This window comes from Hyperolius riggenbachi, chromosome 1 (genome assembly GCF_040937935.1).
Source record: "Hyperolius riggenbachi isolate aHypRig1 chromosome 1, aHypRig1.pri, whole genome shotgun sequence".
Lineage (NCBI taxonomy): Eukaryota > Metazoa > Chordata > Amphibia > Anura > Hyperoliidae > Hyperolius > Hyperolius riggenbachi.
This window is the reverse complement of record NC_090646.1, coordinates 587024498-587037286: the sequence shown is the minus strand read 5'-3', so window position 1 is coordinate 587037286 and position 12789 is coordinate 587024498. Positions and strand designations below refer to the sequence as shown.

The window sequence follows — 12789 nt, the reverse complement described above, 5'->3', positions numbered from 1 at the left end:
TGTCAGAATATGTTCTGACATGTACAAAACAACACAGCTTAAAGTAAACCAGAGCTGAAGATCTATGAAAAATCAATATTTACCCGCAGCTTCCTCTAGCCCCATAAGCACGTGTGAGTCTTAAGTCATCCTCCCGCGGTCTGCCACCCAGATGTGATCAGCTCTGGTAACAGGCTCAGTCACGTCAGTCTGGGTCTACTGCGCATGCACGGGAGGTCCGCACATATGCAGGAGACCCAAAGGTCAAGATCCAGTAATCTAACAATGTGAGTGATTTACTCAGCAACTAGCCATAGCTATGCTTATCACGGGCGGTGACTGGGAGCACTTTTAAGGTGGCCATACATTAGCCGACCAACCAACCAATTGGTGCTGCCAAGTGCATGCCCGACCGACAAAGCGACCAATTTTGGGACAGAAATTGGCCGCACGGTCGATCGTGCATGCTGCAAGATGTCGGGCCGAAGTTGGTTGGTCGGGTGTGCAGCAGTACGGCGGACGATTTGCGAACGAACGACAGACAACGAAAACCCCGCCACTGCCGCCACAATGTATAAATGTATGTATTGTGTGAATTTATACAGCAGGAGACATTGGCAGCGCTTCCAAACAGAGGCTGTACCCGAATTGACTACCTGCAATAGATAGGTTGCAGCCTCTGTTTGGAAGCGCTGCCAATGTCTCCTGCTGTACAAAACTCATGTAATTATACTTATGGCTAGCTGCATCCATGTGCATCAATTTGCATTCAAAGTACAGATTAGGACTAGTACATGATTTGCATTCAAGGCATGTATTCAGCCCTGTGGGGCTCTGCATGCCCCTGTTGGTCTACAATTCAGTTGCAGCCTATGAGCGTTATCATTTGTTTGATGTGTATTTATACATTACCTTTCCGGTGTCAGCCTCCACACGGTTTCCATCCATCTCGCCGGGTTCCGCATACACGCCGGCGGTGCATAGCATCTGACGTCAGACGATATGTGCCATAGTGTGTATGTGGCTGTTACCCGGCGAGATGGACGGTCACCGTGCGGAAGCTGCTACAGGACAGGTAATGTATAAATGCACACACTACATACATTTATACATTTTGGGGGCAGCGGCCGGGTGGACGCGGTGGGCTCAGCCGATTCCCTGATGATTTCATGCTGAAATCGGATGGGAATCGGCCTGTAGTGTATGGGCAGATTCGACCAAGAGACAAATTTATCTCTAATCAGATTCGATTAGAGATAAATTTGTCTCTTGGTTGAATCTGCCCATAATCTTCTAATGTATGGCCACCTTTTAAATACAGCTTTCATCCAATCAGTGGCCGGCCACACTCCGCACATCCAATCACACAGCGGTAACCTACCTAGGTGTCATCTAATAGTCAGCTGACCGGTGTCAGCCGACCATTGTTTACATCTGCAGAGGGCGTACTGGGAACGCGCCCTCCGCCTATCAGTAGAGATGTTAGGGAACCGTTCGCTAGCGAATCTCTATGGGCAAATACTACTTCCGGGTCGCTACGACCCGGAGTAGTACGGCTGCGCTGGGGCGATGGTGCGCGTCTTTGATCGCGCGCCTGTTGCCGGACACTCTCTGCGCATGAGCGTGACGTCACTCATGACGTCATGCACATGCGCAGTAAGTGCCTGGCAACAGGCGCAGCCGTACTACTCCGGGTCATAGCGACCCGGAAGTAGTACAGTGTGAGGGGTTCACCAGCGAATGGTTCCCGAACCATTCGCTGACATCTCTACCTATCAGAATGTGCGGCCTGTGACTGAGCAGTAGCGTCATCAGCGTGGAACAAGCATCGAGAACCGGAAGCAACGGATTCCCCCAGGGTCTCGGCAGAAACATCATCAGAAACAGGCAGGTTCCTAATAGATAGTGACTTTTCAAAGTTTGTGTTATCTTTGTTAATCAGGACATGGTAAAACTCAAAAGATTGGTATTTAGTCAGAGCACTAAGGGCCCAATCCAATTCACTTTTTCTGCAAAGTTTTTATTTCAGAGGTGATTTTTTTTCATATTATAAATAAAATGTCTCTTAAACCACCAGCAACCTAAAGGGTACTTTATTATAATCTTGACAGAACTTTTTCACTTACCACTTTTTGGTTATTTTGTGCAGAGTACAAAAATTATCTTAAACAGAAGATGAAAAATTATCTCTTAGGCAGTGGCGTACCTAGGGCATTTGACACCCAGTGCTGGTTATTATGAGTGTCAGTCACCCGGGGCATCACACCCCCCTGCGCCCAATGGTAGGTATGCCACTGCTCTTAGGAAAAAACTTAGGAGAAAAAGTGACTTGGATCGGGCCTAAAAAATGTCATCACTGTCACATTTTGTCAAGTTTTGTTTTAGTGCACCCATAAGAAAATAATAGGCAGTACTTATCAGTCTGGAGACTTTGCTTTGGTTATGTTAAAGACTATATTTTTACAGCCATATTGTACTTTTGATGATAGGTAAATTTTTAGACATTGTAATGATACGTATGGATCATCAGCGCATTATAACTTTATCTGGCATCTGCAATGACCCATTACTCTATTTTCAGGAAATAATTTCAGATAAGTGTGAGAACAGAAAAAAATAATTTCCACTCATTCATACGGTAGTTGTCCTTGGCACTCGACATGCTCAGGGGTGTAACTGGAGCCAACAGGCTCCCCAACAAAACTGAGCCGACCAGGCCCCTGCAAAACTCTTATACTCCTTCCTCCCCTTCCCGATCAAAAATTTGGCCAGGCTCCCCTACACTAGCTTATAACTGTCCCAGCACCCCCCTCACCCTGAGTGAGCAGAGTATGGCAGCAGTGTCAGATTCATACATTGCCCATCAGCGGAGCTAGAGACATGTCCTCTTCACAGCCACACCATACAGTATAACTACTTGGGGCTCCCTGATGCACATCACATGACATGGGAGCTGAAGGGAGTTATATTGTATGGGTGGCAGAAGAGAGGAGTGAAGAGGATGTTTAGCTAGCTGACATCAGGTAATGTATGATGAATAGTATGGGAATGTATGGGAATAAATTACAGAGGACACAGGAAGCTACACACTCCTCCAGAGGAAGCCGGAAGTCCGGCGAAACCGGTCGAGGACGCATGTGCTGCATCCCGTCCCTGCTCCTCACGCTGGGTGATTCCTCCTTGGCCTCCTGCTGACCCACCGTGATCCCACCGCTCGAGAATACCAATGCCATCGGCACCTCACCATTTACCTCCAGCCAGTGCAGGTCCATCCAGCGGGATACAGCAACTGTAAGCACGCCCAGCAGGGCAATATCTATAGCAGACACAGGGACAAGTTCTTTTGTCCGTCTCCTCTGGCACGGGTCTTCTAGCAGTCCAATGAATGAAAGGAAGATATGTGCTTCACAATTGCCATTCAATGCTGCTGCTGCTTTGCCACTGGGCTGATGATCACCAATGCTTATGCTTCATTGCTGTCTAATGGAATTGGTTGGTCTGTCAACTGGCTGATGGGCTGATGAACACCAATGTTTATGCTTTATTGCTGCCTAATGGAACTTTTTGCTCTGTTGCCTGGCTGTCTGCTCACTTGGTGCTTCTGAGAGACCAGTTTTTTACTTGCTTGTTTGTCTGCAACGTCAGCCACCATAAGACTCTGCTACATGCACATCCTTCGTTTGGCATGGCTCTAATCCTTGCTTAATTTTTGCTTGACTTGCATGAACTATATATGCTACACCTGGTCTATGAACTGCAACTAGATTATCATCCTCATTTGATGCCAGTCGCAAATATATATTTTTGGAGTGAAGCTGCACTATATGCTCCACTGTCAATATTTTTTGTTATAGGTGCTCTGTTTGCCGGCTGTTAGGCAGGTGGGGTTAGGTGGGATTGTGGGGGTTGGCTTTTTAATTTTTGATATATGATTAATGATTAAATAAATTACCTTTTGACTGATAACTGTTGTTAGTCTGTTTGTGCTCGATCGAGTTATACTCACCTCCTATCTAATCTCAAAAAATTTCTGGTTAATGTATGATGCTTCTGCTGCCATGCTCAGCATCTAACAATGACTCAGTCCCCGGGACCCCCCCCCCCCCATGATGGCAAGGGCTTGTGTTACACCCCTGATCATACTTGTACATAAAAAATAAATCAACAGAAAATACTATGCTGCATAGTGATCGTTAAACATTGTAATACAAAGTCAGATTTTCCCTTGGGACAGAAATCCTTGTTTCTTATTGTTGTGTATTTGATAACACAGGTAATACAGGAAGATATCCCTCTGGTTGCCTCACAGGAATCACAGACGCTTTTACCTCTCAGTGTTCCAGGAAGCATAAGGTACGGCCTCACTACTTCTAGGCAATGCTGCACTGCAGACCTGGATCATGATGAGCAGATTGAATGTCTCCACTCCAAGTAAGAAAACCATTCCAAAACATTGCTTCTGTCACTGATCTCCTGAAACAATTGTTTGTTGTTTAACAGCACTGTACGCTTTGACATCTACCAGTATAGTAATATTTGTAGAAGTGAAGCATATGAGGTTATAGTTGTAGAAAAGCTCTCTCCTCAGCAAGTATCTTACAAGCTATTGTCAGCATCCTTCATGCTGACCTCAGAAATCTCTCAACGATTGTTTGTATTCTTCAGTGTGAACAGCCCCAGGTGTATTTACTAAAGCAAGGCAGAGGACCGTGATTGTCATACTCACCAGCCTGCCTGTCATCCCGTCCAGCATGCCCGTCCTCTTCGTCGGCTCCGGGGTCCGTCTCGCGCAAATGCGCACACGCGTAGCCGACATGTTTGTCTGTCACATGGCATCACGCCGTTCGGTGTGTTGGCCACTTCCTGTTTTGGTTCCTGCGGGCAACGCGCCTGCGCGGGTGTACGCAGTCATTTGTCCGCATGTACGCATGCGCGGCAAGTTGTTCCTGCTAAAAGTACGCATGCGCAGGGGGTTAATGCGGACATTAGTACGCATGCGCAGCGTCATCAATTGGCGCCAAAAAGCCCTATATAAGCCAGTCTGCCCTGCAGGTCAGTGCTGTCTGTTCGTACAGCTTGCCAGCAGTGTACCGTGTGCTCTGTCAGCTACTACCTGATTGCCTTCTTGTTGCCGACCTTAGCCTGTTCCTGTTTCTGCCTGACTGCCGCCTGCCCCGACCTTCTGCCTGTTTGCTCGTTCCTGATTGTACTCCGCCTGCCTCGACCTCTGCCTGGTTTACCGTTTATGATTGAACTCTGCCTGCCCTGAACCCGGATTGCCTGACCATTCTGTACTTCGATATCTCTCCTCCACAACGCAGCGTTAACTGTTCTCCTTCGTCTCCAGTGGGGCAATCCTAAGGGTCGTGACCTGTGGCTACCAGGCAGCAAAGTAGTCCGTTGCCCACTAGGGGTAGCGGCCCATCAACCCTTGCGGGGTGCTCTGGTGAAGACCCGTAGCCACATAGACTCCACGCCTTGGGAGAGCCCACGCCAACCACTGGTGACAGGGTCAACAGCACCTGCTCAGAACGTGACAGAAACAGACAGCCATCATGAACGCTACTGGAGGTCCATCCGATATCGATGCTCTTTGCAAGATGGTGTCTGAGCTCAGTCTCTCAGTACAACAGATACAGAACAGTTACGTTCAACTACAGTCACAGATTCAAGCCATACCTAACCCAGCTACTGCAGCTCCCGCAACCAATGTAACTGTTTCCGCTCCACCACCCGAGCCAAAGGTTCCTCTTCCAGACCGATTCACAGGAGATCGCAGCAAATTTAGAAACTTTAAAGGCGCCTGCCTCCTGTTATTCTCCCTACAACCAAGAACATATGCCAGCGAGCAAGCTAAAGTGGGCACCATCATCTCCCTACTCCAGGGAGAGCCGCAGGCTTGGGCCCTGCAGCTCAGAGAACAAGACCATGATGCTCTATCTTCAGTCACTTCCTTCTTCGAAGCTCTTGCTGAACTCTATGATGACCCTGCTCGCACCGCCTCAGCCGAGTCAGCCCTTCAGAATCTTCGGCAGGGTCGTAGGCCTGTAGAGGAGTACATTTCTGACTTTCGCCGTTCGAGTGGGGACACTCAATGGAATGATGCCGCATTGAAATTTCAGTTTCGACTGGGACTGTCAGATCAACTCAAAGATGAGCTGGCCCGGGTGGGCATTCCTGCTACCTTAAAAGAACTTATACAGCTCTCCACCCAGATTGATAGAAGGCTAAGAGAGAGAAGGCTAGAGAGATCTGGCAACACCCGGACTGCATGGAATCTTCCTTCTTTTCCTGTACCAGCACCTAGCTCAAGTCCACCCGCATCTAATACCCTAGAGGCTCCTGAACCTATGCAGTTGGGTTTGGCCAGAACTTCATTATCCTCTGAGGAACGTCAGCATCGCCGCCAGGCCAACCTCTGCATGTACTGTGGCGCTCCAGGACATTTTCGCAATAGTTGTCCAGTAAGGCCTTCTGGTAAGCTTAACTCTGAACCCACTTCAGTCCTTGCCACTCATCAGTCCTCGTCCGCTCATGTTCCTTTGTCTCTGTCATTACAGGGGCCAGGAGGAATAACCAGAATTAGAGCTATCATAGACTCTGGAGCGTGTTCCTGTTTTATTGATGATCGTCTGGCCCATCAGCTTCAGCTTCCAGTTCGTCAGAAGTCCAGTCCATTCCCTCTACAGTTAGCAGATGGGTCTCCTTTGGAATCAGGTCCCATCACACAAGAGACTTATCCCATCCTTGTTATTACCTCTGAGGATCATCAGGAATTTCTCACCTTTGACCTAATTCCATCTCCGCTATTTCCTATCATCCTGGGGATTCCATGGCTACAATCTCACAACCCTTCAATTAATTGGAGATCAGGTGAAGTTAACTTCCAATCCAAATACTGCCAACAGTTCTGCCTCCCTCAAGTTGGACAACTTCTCTGTCTCACACCCGAGTTAGAAGCCTTGCTCCCACCTCTCTACCAAGAGTTCCGAGATGTCTTTGACAAGAAGGCCGCTGATGCCCTGCCTCCTCACAGAATATATGATTGTCCAATTGAGCTGCATCCAGGGGCTGAAATTCCTTTTGGAAGGGTATTCCCCCTCTCCGAACCTGAGTCAGCAGTGTTGAAACAGTACATTGAGGAAAACCTAACAAAGGGCTTCATCCGTCCCTCTACCTCTCCTGCCGGGGCTGGGATATTTTTCGTTGAGAAGAAGGACGGTTCTCTTCGACCCTGTGTGGATTACCGTGAGTTAAACCGAGTGACTGTGAAAAACCGGTATCCACTTCCCTTAGTTCCTGATCTGTTTCAGAAGTTGCGTACTGCTAAGGTCTTCACTAAACTCGACCTTAGGGGTGCGTATAATCTCATCCGCATTCGCGATGGAGATGAATGGAAGACCGCCTTCAGATCCCGCTATGGACACTATGAATACTTAGTAATGCCCTTCGGCCTTTGTAATGCTCCTGCAACCTTCCAACACTTTGTCAACGACATCTTCCGTGACTTCATAGATGTGTTTATGGCAGTGTATCTGGACGATATTCTCATCTTTTCTTCTTCTCTGGCTGAACATCAAGTCCATGTTAAAAAGGTGTTAGCTCGCCTCCGTGTGCACAATTTATATGCAAAACTAGAGAAATGTGAGTTCGAACGGGAAGACATTCAGTTCCTCGGTCTACAGATCTCTCCTGCAGGCATCAAGATGGACTCTCAAAAAGTTTCGGCCATTCTAGACTGGCCAACTCCCACGGATAAGAAAGGTGTTCAAGGTTTGCAAACTTTTATAGAAGATTTATAATGAACTTTTCAGCCATCGTGGCACCCATTACTCAGCTAACCAAAGCACATCAAAGGTTCCAATGGACTCCTGAAGCTCAGACCGCCTTTGAGAGACTCAAACAACTGTTTACCACAGCGCCTGTGCTTAAACATGCCAACCCTACACAGCCCTTCGTCCTAGAAGTAGATGCTTCCGAAACGGCAGTAGGGGCTGTGTTGTCCCAACGTTTTGGTCCTAAGAATCTATTACATCCTGTTGCCTTCTTTTCTCGGAAACTGAACCCCTCTGAAAAGAACTATGACATTGCAGACCGAGAGTTACTGGCTATTAAAGCATCCTTTGAGGAATGGAGATACTTGCTGGAAGGAGCACAACATTCAATCCTTGTCTTTACAGATCACAAGAATCTGGAATACCTCAAGACTGCCAAACGATTACGACCCAGACAAGCCCGCTGGGCCCTATTCTTCTCCCGTTTTGACTTCCATGTCACCTACAGACCAGGTAGTAAGAATGTTAAACCTGATGCACTATCTCGAATGTTCCCTGAGGAGTCTCTTGTTAATCCTGTTCCAGATACCATTCTGTCCTCCAAAAATGTCTTACTACTCCAACCTGATCTTCTTACTCGGATACAACAATCCTCAAGATCCTTACCAAAAGAAGTAACGAATCAATTGCAACCTCAAGATGGCATGTTCTTTCAGAATGATAGAGTATACGTACCTGCTGATCTTCGCACATCTGTTTTGCAGTTAGGTCATGATAGTTTGCTGGCCGGTCATTTTGGAGTTGCCAAGACACAAGAACTAATACAGCGTAACTTCTTCTGGCCTGAACTCCACCAAGATTGTAAGAAATATGTATTGTCATGTAACGTCTGTGCTCGATCCAAGCATGTTCACCGTCGACCATGGGGTTTACTTACCTCCTTGCCCATACCCTCCCGCCCATGGGACATGATATCAATGGACTTTGTTACAGATCTACCTCCTTCCAACGAGTTCACTACAATTTTCGTGGTCGTTGACCGATTTACAAAGATGGCACACTTTGTCCCTTTAAAGGGGCTACCCAATGCTGCTACTACTGCTGAAGTTTTTCTCAATCAAATTGTGAGACTCCATGGACTTCCTTCCGATATTGTCTCTGATAGGGGGGTTCAATTCACTTCAAAATTCTGGAAAGAACTCTGCAACAGGCTCAAGATAACCTTGTCACTTTCCTCTGGCTATCGCCCCCAGTCAAATGGGCAGACTGAGAGAATAAACCAAGTGTTGGAACAGTATTTAAGATGTTTTACATCCGCATCCCAAGAGGATTGGTCTTCTTTGTTAGCAACCGCTGAATTTGCCTATAATAATAGTGTTCATACTTCTACGAATCAAACACCGTTCTATGCCAACTATGCATTTCATCCTACCATGTGTCCTATGTTGAAATACAATTCTCAGGTACCTGAAGTTCAACAGAGACTTTCATGTATTACGGAAAACTTCAAAAAATTACAGAAAAATCTTAAACAAGCACAACTCAGAATTAAGACGAAGGCTGATAGAAAGAGAACTGCTGCACCGAACTTTCAGACAGGTGATCTGGTATGGCTCTCTACTACCAATCTCAAATTGAGGTGTCCATCCAGGAAATTGGGTCCTAAATTCATTGGACCATTCCCTGTTGAGAGACAGATCAATCCTGTGGCTTACAAATTAAAACTGCCAGACTCCATGAAGACACATCCAGTCTTCCACGTTTCCTGTTTAAAGCCAGTTGTGTCTGATCCTTTTAAAGGTCGATCTACTGCTCCACCTCCTCCCATCTTGGTGGATGGTTCTGAAGAATTTGAAATAGAAAAAATACTAGACTCCAAGAAGAGTAGAAATGTACTTTATTATCTCATTAAATGGAGGGGGTTTGGTATTGAGGAGAATTCATGGGAGCCAGCAGCTAACGTTCATGCTTCCAGGTTAATTAAGCTGTTTCATAAACAATACCCTACAAAGCCAGCTCCAGGTGGCATCCGTAGGATGCCCCTGGGGAGGGGGCAATGTCATACTCACCAGCCTGCCTGTCATCCCGTCCAGCATGCCCGTCCTCTTCGTCGGCTCCGGGGTCCGTCTCGCGCAAATGCGCACACGCGTAGCCGACATGTTTGTCTGTCACATGGCATCACGCCGTTCGGTGTGTTGGCCACTTCCTGTTTTGGTTCCTGCGGGCAACGCGCCTGCGCGGGTGTACGCAGTCATTTGTCCGCATGTACGCATGCGCGGCAAGTTGTTCCTGCTAAAAGTACGCATGCGCAGGGGGTTAATGCGGACATTAGTACGCATGCGCAGCGTCATCAATTGGCGCCAAAAAGCCCTATATAAGCCAGTCTGCCCTGCAGGTCAGTGCTGTCTGTTCGTACAGCTTGCCAGCAGTGTACCGTGTGCTCTGTCAGCTACTACCTGATTGCCTTCTTGTTGCCGACCTTAGCCTGTTCCTGTTTCTGCCTGACTGCCGCCTGCCCCGACCTTCTGCCTGTTTGCTCGTTCCTGATTGTACTCCGCCTGCCTCGACCTCTGCCTGGTTTACCGTTTATGATTGAACTCTGCCTGCCCTGAACCCGGATTGCCTGACCATTCTGTACTTCGATATCTCTCCTCCACAACGCAGCGTTAACTGTTCTCCTTCGTCTCCAGTGGGGCAATCCTAAGGGTCGTGACCTGTGGCTACCAGGCAGCAAAGTAGTCCGTTGCCCACTAGGGGTAGCGGCCCATCAACCCTTGCGGGGTGCTCTGGTGAAGACCCGTAGCCACATAGACTCCACGCCTTGGGAGAGCCCACGCCAACCACTGGTGACAGGGTCAACAGCACCTGCTCAGAACGTGACAGTGATAATGTAAAGGCACTCGTATTTTCAGTTTGATGTGGACCCCCATTTTAATGGCCTTGTGTGCCTTTATTTACAGACGTAAAAAAAGGTGTAGGAATGTTTTCCTGAAGAATTGGCTAGCTAATTGTTACCAAATTGTAACACCTGGTCTCTTGATATTAGTTTAAAGGGAACCTTAACCGAGTAACAATTATTTAAAATAAACACATGGGGCTTGATTCACAAAAGGGTGATAACTGAGTTATCACGCCTAAAAGCTTTGCACGTTCAAACTAAGGTGCAAATTAGGGTGCAAACTACTTAGCACCCTAGTTTGCACGTGCAAAGCTTTTAGGTGTGATAACTGAGTTTTTAGGCGTGATAACTGAGTTATCACGCTTTTATAAATCAAGCCCATGATGAGTATTACATACTTACCTCGCCATCAATTCCTCTCAGAAGCTCATCATTTTCTTCTTACAAGGATTCCTTCCAGTTCTGACATGATTTTGTCACTGAACTGAACTGAAATATATCAGTTGCTGTCAGATTTATATCAGTTGTTGCCAGGTATAACTGAAAGGACAACTGATGAGCAAGGTAATGTCCATATTTCTTTATGGCTCAGGTGGGCGATATTACAGTTTAACAGTGTGCTGACTAGTAAGCTGTTATGGGTAATGGCCATTTTTCAAAATTGAGGAGGGAGAATTCCATTGATACAGTGGACTTACAGGACGCAAGTGAGGAGAGAGAGTAGACTACACGAGAGGTATGTATGACATGTGTAGGTTTATTTTGACTTTTAATTTTCAGTTTAGGTTTGCTTTAAGCAACTTGGAGGCTTGCCGTCAAGGCAGAGACCCTGATGCTGTTGAGAAAGACCTTTTCACTTTGCCTGTTTTAACTTCAAAAAGTCTCCATGGGGAGTTTGTCATGAGAAAGCAGTACAGTTAATTTCCTGAAACTTTCCGCTATTTGAATTGGTCATTGTTTTGGTTACTTATTGAAAGAGGAGTCTATAACTATACTCAACAAAAATGATCATTATTAAATAGCTTATATTTATAAAGCACTAACATATTAGGCAATAGATTACGGTTTGTTTAATAGATAGGGGAAACATTACATCATAAATCAATATTACACAGGGACATTATAGCGCTCACCAATGGTACACAAAATAGTGATGTAACAATGTAGGGATAAGTATAGCAGATGAGTCAGGAGGACCCGGTCAATCTATGGGGTGGGGGAGAGGGACACAGAGGTGGGTGAGGTGTGAGTCTAAGGGAGGGGAATGGAGCTATGAAGCAATAGTGAACAGATGGATCTTTAAAGGAAACCTGGAAGGACTTTAAAAAAAAAAAAGTTTAACTTACCTGGGGCTTCTACCGCCCCCTGAAGACATCCACGGGCACAGGACGTCTGCAGGGGGCCGGTAGAAGCCTCGGGTAAGTTAAACTCTATTTTTTATTTTTTTTTAAAGTCCTTACAAGTTTCTTTTAAAGAGAACCCGAGGCAGGGTTCTTCCACCGCAATCCATATACAAAGGCTGGGTCTGTCTATAGAGCCCAGCCTCTGTTGCTAGTTAGTTCCCTCCAAAGCCCCCCCCTGCGCGCTGTTAGACCCCATAAAACACAGCCGCGCTGGCGACACGCAGCGTGTCGCAGCCGGCTGTGTTTATCTCACTAATGTCAGTCTCGCCGCTCCCCCGCCTCCTAAATCGCTCCAGTCCCCGCCCACGTCCCTTCCCTCTCCACTGATTGGAGGGAAGGGACGCAGGTGGGGACCGGAGCGATTCAGGAGGTGGAGGAGCAGCCAAGACTGACAGTAGTGAGGTAAACACAGCCGCATAGCGCGGCTGTGTTTTATGGGGTCTGACAGCGCGCAGGGGGGGCTTTGGAGGGAACTAACTAGCAACAGAGGCTGGGCTCTATAGACAGACCCAGCCTCTGTATATGGATTGCGATGGAAGAACCCCGCCTCGGGTTCTCTTTAAGGCCTGCTCGAATGAGTTGAAGGTGGTCTAGCCTGATGGGGACAGGAGGGAGGTCCATAGAGTAGGGGCTGCTCCAGAGAAGTCCTGCCACCTCACAAGTTAGCAAGAGATGCGAGGGGTGGACATCTGTAGAGTGTATGAGGAGTGAAGAGAGCAAGTTTTGGAGTATC

General features: G+C 47.2%; 1 protein-coding gene across 5 annotated transcripts in view; it reads left to right on the top strand.

The window, feature by feature from the left end:
* Positions 1–12789, top strand: part of ANKRD31 (ankyrin repeat domain 31) — a 249855-nt gene that overhangs the window by 99364 nt on the left and 137702 nt on the right. For 4 of the 5 annotated variants that reach the window (XM_068248640.1, XM_068248656.1, XM_068248663.1 and 1 more), the window contains one exon: positions 4253–4410. In XM_068248640.1, the coding sequence (XP_068104741.1) occupies positions 4253–4410 (158 nt within the window). The remainder of the gene's footprint in view (positions 1–4252; positions 4411–12789) is intronic. The other variant, XM_068248648.1, reaches the window with a different exon arrangement.